We start from the raw sequence: 10,033 nt of genomic DNA on the forward strand, positions 1-10,033 counted from the left end.
TTTCTCACAAAGTAGACAAACGCGCATAAAACGTTGTGTGTCTTATATTACTGAAGCGATTTTATGTGTGCATGTCTTCGTAAATTTCTAAAAGCTATATTCAACATTCAACATAGTTGGAGCCGCATCAATGAATCGTTTGTTGAGTTTTATTAGTTAAAGTAAATTGTCTCCTGACGTCTATGACACACTTCTTGGATGTTCCAGTAACTGCGACTTTCACACACACATACACACAGAGTGTAACGTCCGGGGGCAAAGGGCATGAGCGGAGTCATTATTTGCGTTTATTGCACTTGTAAATCTAATTGTTTACTACACAGGAAATCCAGTCAAGCGCTCTGTACTTCATCTGTACCTCACATTACGGCATCAGTTAAACTATTTGAGAATGTAGATTTCATTGAATTCCTACTACTTGGCCGAGCTAGCAAATATTTGATCAAAATAATAAAATGTTTTCATTCAACGTGAATGCCCCTGGGCATCGAACAGACCCGTTAACTTCCATGTTCTGCTCGGTATTAAAATAGTTGAAATTACAAGGCAATTGCTTGAAATGTATATGTTAATAAAGAGAAAGAAATGTCGCATGCTCACGTTAAAGTGCCTTAACATTTTCCATTTGTCAAACATTTAATGTATGTAATTGTTCCAATGGTTTGAAATGAGGTTGAATTTTGTTCAATTCAATTCCAAATACCTGTTGGTGTGAATATACTTCTTTTAAAAGAGGAGTTTTTAGCCCACTCAAATGGTGTTGATTTTGTCTTGCAGACACACAACTCCAGTGGGGCCATACCTGGAGTAACGCGGCACTTTCATCAACAAAACACGCATCATCAACACGGTCAACAGTTACCTGCAGGTGCTCAACACCAGTTCGCAGCAGCCGGTGGAGCACCGATTAAAGGGTGCGCCTTAGGTCAGTACCGAACACGATAAGCAGCCATTATTAGGAATTTTGAATTGATTTGAATTTTCTTGGTAAAAATATACGGCGTGTTTCGTAAGCACATGAGCAAAAGAGCACTGGGAACTTTGGTTCAAATGAACACCAAGTCACCTTATTGACTTAACACTAACTTTCAATAAGAAAAATTGTCCGGCTCCTTTGCTATTAACGGTCAAAGTTCTTTAAAGAATTACGTTTTCTGAAGGACCTGAAAGGTAAAAAAAGCAGAAGAGCCATACTTTTTTTAGGAAAAGTTAGGTCAGATCATCTTCGTTTGCTCCAAAGTTCCATACTTACGGGACACCCTGTTTCTGTCTGCAACATTTTTTCTCACACCAATAAAGACGGAAAAATTCTGATTTTTTAGGTGCACCCATGGCCACCCAGCACCAAACGCCGGGGGGCTATCGCGGCCAGTGGAGCAACGTAGGCGCTGGACATCAACACCCGGTGGCTGCAGCCATTGCAGCCCCTTATCAACCCTACCAACGTTACGCGGCAGCTCAGGCCCAACAGCCTGCTGCTCAACTTCCGCAGCAACAGCAACAGTCCATCTCCTACAGTACGGCTGCTGCCAACTACAACAATTCGAATTCGGTAAGTAATTTGCTCTCGATTTAGGTCTTCAAAATCTTACACTCTTGTTGAAACTAAAAGTAAGTTTGTAGTCGACTTGAGGCAAAAATGCGAAATTGGGATTTTTGGACAGACTTTCAATTGAAGTGAAAGACGCGTCGATAAGCAAAGTCTTTGTTTATGTCGAACATGTAGTTTTAGCTTCAACATGAGCTGCATATTTTGAAGATCGGCCCAAATGAAAAAATGTCACTGCAAGACCAAAAACCCTATAACAAGGGCGGATCCAGAGGGGGTCATGGGGGTCATTCAATTCTCTATCCAACGATGCCAAAACGAATTCTCTGGCTCGAATGGTTCTTGAGAAACTTCGAAAAAAACAGCGTCATGTTCAAGTGGATTTTGCATCTCAAAGAAAACCACGCAATTCTAAAACTTCTTGAATTCAATCATTTTTTAAGAAAACTGCCAACATTTCCCCATCCATGGTTCACTTTCTGAAAAGGGCATTTATTTCTCTCTAGAATGATGTACAAATGAGCGTTCTTGCTAATTTTGCCTCCGAGAAATGAGCAAAACCGGGACGGGAAACATGAAATTTTGGCATAATCTTGCACCTAAGTGTCTCATATTCAAATTTCGCTTTCTGTGTCAAAACTACTCGAATTTCCTCATTAACGTTGTTACGACTGAATGGACTTTTCAATTCTCTATCCAACGATGCCAAAACGAATTCTGTGGCTCGAATGGTTCTTGAGAAACCTCGAAAAAAGCAGCGTCATGTTCAAGAGGATTTTGCAACTGAAAAAAAACCACGCAAATCTAAAACTTCTTGAGTTTAAGCATTTTTTGAGAAAACTACCAACATTTTCGTATCCATGGTTCACTTTCTAAAAAGGCCATTTATTTCTCTCTAGAATGATGTACAAATGAGCGTTCTTGCTCATTTGTCTGATATTCAAATTTCGCTTTCTGGGTCAAAACTACTCGAATTTTCTCACTCACGTTGTTACGACTGAATCGAGTTTTCAATTCTCTATCCAACGATGCCAAAACCAATTCTGTGGCTCGAATGGTTCTTGAGAAACTTCGAAAAAATCAGCGTCATGTTCAAGTGGATTTTGCAACTTAAAAAAAAACCACGCAAATCTAAAACTTCTTGAATTCAAGCATTTTTGGAAAAAACTGCCAACATTTTCTTATCGATGGTTCACTTTCTAAAAAGCAAACAGAAAGAAAATCGCTAACCGCAATCAGAATTTATCCAGTTTCAAAGTTGGGGTAAATTTTACCGCGGTACGTAATCGTAAGAAAATGCGAAAAACCGTTACGCATATCCTTTGAATCGTTGATGATATTGAAAAAACGATTTTTGCGTTTTTTTCATTTTCTATAACTAAATGAGTTTTGCATCTAAAAAATTGTACTATAACGTTTTTGAAGGTCTGGGTACACTTTATGAGTGGTATAAATTTGAGCTTACAATATTCAAAACTTTTTGTTGATTCCTATTTGTTATGTAAAAAAGGTTTTTGCCAGATTGTAAGTTTTTTTGAGACGTCGGAGAGACTTTTCCAAGGGTCCATTTTACTCGTAAAGAGTTATACGCGAACGTACAATGAAGGAAAAGTTGATTTCAACAAACTTATTGGGAATCTGGCAAGAGCGTTTTCTTACAGAACAAATAGGAATGTAAAACAAAAAGGTATAGCATGATTTTTTAGAAGCAAACCGAAATTAATTAGGGAAAATTAAAAAAACGGCAATTTTTTTTGTTTTTTGAGTAAAAAATAAACGGATTTTAATTTAGTTTGTTTCATATTGTAGGTATTTTTAATACTTAAAAAGTATTAACTTGTTTTTAATAGCATCAACGGTTGAAAAGTTATGAGCAAAAAACTTTTTTTTCACCCGATTTTTCGCATTTTTTCTGAGCATTATCCACTACAATGTTCCACTGCCGAAAATCGCGCAAAAAGAAGAACCAGTGTTTCTCTGTAAAAGCAATGTGAACTGAGTGAATTGATTCTTGTTTGGTTCCAATGATTGACTAAAAAAAAGTGAATTGGCTAGAAGTGCGTTTTTTTTCACATAATTTTCAGACAGCATAATGGCTTCGACTCGTTTTAGAGTGTAAACTCGCTCTAACTCAAAACAAGTTTTAGTTATCTTCGCTGCAAAATATCGACAGAATTTTGGAAAACGCCCTGTGTACAATGAGAGGTTGTTTAAATCGATCGAAAGCAAAGTTTACTTCACTGGATCGTTCAACTTGATATATTTATAGATGATAATTTGGCAATATATTGATAACCGGAAACATTGAACGACCTTGTTCGAAAGTATTCTAAATTTACGATATCATTGAAATGCAGTTATTTTTATTGATCCTACGGATTGTTCTTGCGCCGCCCATATAAGCTTATATTTAGTGTATTGTGTGATGTAAAATCACCTTTCATCAGGTCATTAAGCCCGATCATTACAAATTTTTAACAAAAAAATAATTTCCTTGTTTATTAGCTCGAGCAGTTCTTCCACATCTTATTCAATCTAATTATTCGAGGATTTTGAAAAGAATTTAGCAGATTGACGAGTAAAAAGATAGTGATTTTTGCCTGCACACTATACGGTAATTGTAAATTTTAAACACAAAGTAGCATTCTGACGTCAATTGCAAATATTTTTATGTAGTAACTGTGCTTTGTTGAACCAGGTTAATTACTCGCTAACGGTAAAGTTACACAAAAAATTGCATTTTTTTAGTTTAAAATACGGGGCCTGTCAGACCAATTTCATGGAAAAAGATTGTGGTCCGATTTGCATTTAAGTAAGCTCGTAGTTTAGTGGTATCAGCCGCAATGATTATCGTCCTGATAAGTGAATAATCGAAATGTCTGTCTATTAAATTATTTGAGAAAGTCTCGTGAAACGGCTTTATTTTCTTCGTTGGTTTGATATTGCGGACTGATCGTCTATTATGTATCCAGAGTAAAAATAGAAAGAGGGAAATTTTTCTTGCACAATAAAAGTCGCGAATGACATTATTTATTAATACACACGAATATGCTTCATGGCGCGTCCTGGAAAGATAAAAAAAATTGATAATACTATAAGGTTTATTTTCTTATGGTGAGTAATGTCCGTTAATGTAATTGCTTAATGCTCATTTATTTATCTTATCAGAACGAGTAAATAAGGGATTCCCAAAGGGATTTAATGTACAGTGGGTATCCGAGGTTTGAAGTCTCTTTGGTGGTAGACGCGAATTTTAGATGAATAGTCTTTATGCGTTCGCACCAACGAGCAAATTCAAGTTTTTTGACCAATACCTTCACTTTTCTTATCAGCATGCTTTACAACACTAAAAATGAATTGTTTTCGATTCCCGTCGATGTAAACAGTTGACGTTCATCTGCGTTAGTTATTTATGGCAAATATATTTTTTAGTTGCGTTTTATGAAATTGGACAGTCACAATTAACATATTCCACTAATTGGAAAGTAAGTCATCCCTTGGTTTCTATTGGGCGTGGGTGATATCTTGTGATAATCGACCCCCAATTAGGGATAATGATTTTCCGAAAATTTCGATATATTTTGTGCAATCTTATCAGTCTGCTATCTTATCGCATTTTCCAGGTTTTGTTAAAAACACCTGCGATTGTGTTTGTAGTGTCTTTGTTCACTGCAGACTGCTCGGTTCAATATTTTTCCTCCTGGTCTCGATGCGTCCTTTTTTTCATTGTGTTTTGTTGTGTTATTGCGGTTGATTTGATCGGTATGTATTTATGGGGTATACTTTTTTCAGTCAAAGTTAGCAATTTGGTTAGTTGAAGACTTTTCGTAGTTAATTTTTTGTGCTGGAGCGGCTGTTGTGTGTTTATTTAGTTTTTGTTCAAGTGCTAAATCCCTTGATCGTCTAGTCGAGTGGAATATATTTAAATCAAAGTGCTTAATCATAATCAGGCTTAAGCAGTGGTTTTCTAGTTCATTGGAATGTATATTAATCTTTATTAACGTGTATTTAGGACAGGTGTATATCTTTAAAAAAATCTGGGTAAAAGACGCCTAAAAACGTGCTGGTGTCAAATAGTTTTGTCTTTATCTGTATCAGTTCGCACTTAATCCCCGTTGATTGGCCTCATTAATGATTTACATGTTTTTTATTATTCATTTTAAGAAAAAAGTTATTCTTTATAAAGAATTATTTGAAGACTAAAGCTCTTTTTAACAATATGAAAATTTTCCATTAGCTCAAATTGATCAGAATTGCAAATAATAAAAATGACGCAAACTTTCCCGCTTCAACAAACGGAGTTTCCCCTGCAAAATGGTACTTAAGGCAAATTTCCAGCTTCAAGGGTTTTCCAGGAAAGAACTTGCAAAAATTGCTTTAAAAATTGGTTCACTTTTTGGTACATTCCTGAAAACATCTCAAATATGAAACTTGCACGGCAAATTTTACGTGTTTTGAACGGATTAATTTATAGATGATTTTTTAAATTCTAGTACGCTAATCAGCGTGTTCCAACTGCAACTTCGCCATCAAACGCGAGCAGTTCCAGCAGTCACACAGGCGGAAGTCAATCCGGACAAGCCGCAGGTGGAAGTATGCTGAACAATTCGCAAAACATGCAACAGCCTCAGCAACAGGCCAATGCAGTCAACAATTCGGTATCCTCTAACGGATCGGCTCAGAGCCATGGATCAGAACAACTAAGCAAGACTAATCTCTATATTCGAGGATTAAACCCTGGGACGACTGATAAGGATCTGGTCAGCATGTGCCAACAGTAAGTATTAAATAGATGGAATTGGAACAAATTGCTCCTCAAAATCTTCACAACATACATAAGGTTCTCGAAGACCGAGTATTAAATTTTTATAATTCGTATGAAAATTTATAACATTTCCTGCAATCTCGATTGTTGATTGTTCAAACATCGAAAGGTTTAGTTCCTCCAAAGTTCCTAAAATAATCAGGCTTCTGTATATTGAATTATTACAAATGCGGGTTTCTTTTCAGATATGGCACAATTATATCTACCAAAGCTATTTTAGATAAGAATACTAACAAATGTAAAGGTAGGTACAGCTGGCAGTCTCGATGCACAATTCGAGTTGAACAGTGAGTTGATAATTGGCAACGATCTGAATTTTAGGATACGGTTTTGTTGACTTTGAGAATCCCGTTGCTGCCGAAGGAGCTGTTAAAGCCTTGACAGCGCGCAACATCCAGGCTCAAATGGCGAAAGTGGGTATTTGGTATCATCAGCGTAGACCTGCCACTGTACGTTTGCATGCAAGTAATACCTAGCTTTATTTCGAAACTTTGTCACAGTTTTTTCCGTTTGTTTTTACTTTCGGCAAATTTGTTTGCTCAAAAAAGAACCCTTAAATTGTTGGAAAGTTCACTCAAAGTGTGAAAATTATATTTGCAATAAAACTTCCGAATTATTGGATTTAATCAAATGAAAATGAACCTTGGAATGGAAATGGGCAAACTCCTGCTTTCATTTCCAGTTTCAAGTCATCCATTAGTTTCCAAAGGAGAAAAATGAACTCGAGCAATAAAATGTGTGTGAAAAACCACTAGGTTTCAATTGCAAAATAAACGAGCTCGCTATTTGGGATGTTAAATCGATATTGGATATAAAAATCAAAGAACCGAACTTTTGCACATTAACGCGCAAGCAATTTCTGGTTATCCCCGATAGTTGTAATTTTTTTCATAAAAAATGCCTATTCCTAATCTGTTTTAGCAGAGAACGGCGTTAACGGATTGTGCCAACTTAAAGTAAAAACCTAAATTAGTTGCGTTCTAGGTATCATTCTAGGGTTCAATTGACCACAGACAACTAGTGCTTTTCTTGTAATTTTTTTCTCCTGCTATCAGACTTCATCCTAACTGTGACATGGTTTAAAATAACAATTTGAAATTCAGCTCTAGTGTTTACCTATTAATTAGCCAGTGTATTATGGCAATATTCAAAACACTAGAATTGACTTTAGTTTGTATATTGTGTTTTCTCAAAATTGAAATGTAGATTAGACTGTGATCTGCTATGGCATAGGTGCATGATATTTTTAGTTGATTTTCAAAATTTTTGCAATAAATGAACAACGGTCGCTCTTTGAGCGTGCACTGGACTCAATTCGTACTCAAACGTCTGGCTAAAACATGCAAGCCACGTCAATGAACAGTGGGTTAGTTTTTCCGGAGTTTTGGTCAAGGGCTACTTTAATTATATCTTGGGATTCATGAGCCAAACTTCTAGTGTCTTTAGTATTAATACGAAGTGTTAGCAGATTAGTAAACAAAAGTAATCCTTTTAGAATATATTGTTATGTCCAGTACAGTTCATTTCGTTTTTGTTAATTCAAATTTTATTTAATTATCGCATCAAGTGACTAAATTTTATTTACTGAAAGTTGCGTTTTGTCAACCAAAACAGATTATATTAGTTTGTGTAACTTATTATTTTATCAACTGATTACTTATTCAAATATTCAAGTTTGACAAGTTTTCCGTATTAAAATTTGTTTCAACACGCTGTGACATACGATATATTATAAATCAGTATCCAATGGATGTAAGTTTTCATTTTTTAGTTAAACATTGATTTTTTTGTGGGTTTTTAGTTAAATCACAGCAAATGTCTGCCAACTTGAACAAAGGTTTTCATTTTCTTTTCCACTTCTGATCGATGGCGCGAAAGAAAATGGTAACCTTAGATGGAATGTAGCACGGCTTAAGTTTTTATTTTAATTTTATACCAAACTGGGCATAATAATACTAGTGTATATGGCTGTACAGTAACCTTCAAAAGCATTGCATGTTGTACAAAAAGTAAATAAAAATATTATATTGGTAATTATTATGCATTAATTTGTACAGACTTGATTGGATTGTGGCACTATCTGACTAACATGAAGTAATATTAATGTACTGAATAAAAGTGTGAAAAGCATTGGAAAATAATGGGGCTAAACAAAAAAACGATAAAAGTGGAGAAACTACAATTTCGAACAGGATAATCAAACAGTCAATGTGTTTAGAATTTCAGTTTTTCCACTTCACTGTGGCTCGGAGCAAAGTATTTTTCATATATTTTGTTTCAAGCTTTGTTGACACGCTTGTGCACAAATAACGTGAATTTTGATTGTGTTTTTCTATTATCAGCAACAGGAACAAGATCCCACTAATCTCTACATCGCTAATCTGCCCCCCAATTTCAAGGAATCTGATTTGGATTCGTTACTTTCCAAGTATGGCCAAGTTATATCAACTAGAATATTGCGCGATTCACAAGGTAGCATTCACAACAAAAAACCAGAGAATGTTGTACGTTTACGTATACTTCATTTTGCAGGAATCTCGAAGGGCGTAGGGTTTGCCCGCATGGAATCGAAAGATAAGTGCGAGCACATCATACAGATTTTCAATAATCACAATTTGCCAAATTGCAAGGATCCATTGTTGGTCAAATTTGCCGATGGCGGCAACAAGAAGAAGAACTTATACAATAAGGTAAAGAGTTTGAAGCTGTGAATTGTGATGTAAACATACGTTAAGTATGTGAATTATTTTCAGAGTAACGACAACTCAATGAAGTGGCGTGATGCGGCGGAAGGCATGGGCGCCATGGCTTACGCTCCAGAGGCTTTAGCCTCCAATGGTGTCGCTGGACAACATCCTATGATCTACAACTACAGACAACTTAGTCAGGTAAGGAACTTGGAGTTTTTGCGATTCAAAGAAATTTATGGCTTTTGTCTGGTTTCAGTTTACTGGCTACAGTCATCAATGGATGCCACAATACGTTATGCAAGGCCCGATTCAACCCGTGGATGAAGGCTACGGCCTCCAAGGCCATGTGCAGCCCCGCGATGGTCAAACTCCGCGCGGTATTCCCCTAATGGTTCCAACTGGGGAGACGCCCATGCAGTACGCGCTTCCACAGTTAACAGCCCAAATGAACGCTATTCAGCTTCAACCGGCAGGATCCTACATGCCAACCACGGTACGTTATACAAGCGCTTGTTTTCTTCGATCGTAGTTAGGCCCATTTTCATCAGAAACAAGCGAAACGCAGTTTGACAAAACTAAGTTTATGTAAACGCCGAAATTAAACGCGTTTAACGACGGACCGTTTTCACCAGCGTTTCGGTACGTTTCACAAACTGTGTTTATTGAAACGCAGTTTAAGAAACTGGAAACACTGGCATCGTTGCAAAAGTGAGAAATATTACGTTTCTCATCGCAAAATCATCTTATCAAGGAACCATTTGGCTCTATGACGTCACAGAACCCGTTATCAAACCCAAACTTTCTGCTCGAACTAACCGTAAAATTTTAAAGTTTGCTTTGTTTATGCACGGTTTGTGCATTCGTGTAATGCTTGTGACTGGTATACACGTTTTTATTAGATTTTCTATTTGAAAAATTACTTAAACAAGTAGAAAATTAAGTCCTGCGGACGCCCTTTCAGATCCTTAT

General features: G+C 36.4%; 1 protein-coding gene across 12 annotated transcripts in view; it reads left to right on the top strand.

Annotated features, from left to right (window-relative positions):
- LOC109544477 (protein alan shepard) overlaps nucleotides 1-10,033 on the top strand; it is a 46,573-nt gene that overhangs the window by 33,588 nt on the left and 2,952 nt on the right. For 8 of the 12 annotated variants that reach the window (XM_019914682.2, XM_019914685.2, XM_019914678.2 and 5 more), the window contains 9 exons: nucleotides 778-925; nucleotides 1,323-1,552; nucleotides 6,043-6,326; nucleotides 6,560-6,618; nucleotides 6,696-6,835; nucleotides 8,717-8,846; nucleotides 8,907-9,064; nucleotides 9,110-9,262; nucleotides 9,321-9,557. In XM_019914682.2, the coding sequence (XP_019770241.1) occupies nucleotides 1,331-1,552; nucleotides 6,043-6,326; nucleotides 6,560-6,618; nucleotides 6,696-6,835; nucleotides 8,717-8,846; nucleotides 8,907-9,064; nucleotides 9,110-9,262; nucleotides 9,321-9,557 (1,383 nt within the window). In that variant the 5' untranslated portion in view covers nucleotides 778-925; nucleotides 1,323-1,330. The remainder of the gene's footprint in view (nucleotides 1-777; nucleotides 926-1,322; nucleotides 1,553-6,042; nucleotides 6,327-6,559; nucleotides 6,619-6,695; nucleotides 6,836-8,716; nucleotides 8,847-8,906; nucleotides 9,065-9,109; nucleotides 9,263-9,320; nucleotides 9,558-10,033) is intronic. The other 4 variants (XM_019914676.2, XM_019914675.2, XM_019914679.2 and 1 more) reach the window with 4 other exon arrangements.

The sequence above is a fragment of the Dendroctonus ponderosae genome, unplaced genomic scaffold (genome assembly GCF_020466585.1).
Source record: "Dendroctonus ponderosae isolate FM_Combo_2020 unplaced genomic scaffold, Dpon_F_20191213v2 Dpon_F_20191213_2, whole genome shotgun sequence".
In the NCBI taxonomy this organism is placed as follows: domain Eukaryota; kingdom Metazoa; phylum Arthropoda; class Insecta; order Coleoptera; family Curculionidae; genus Dendroctonus; species Dendroctonus ponderosae.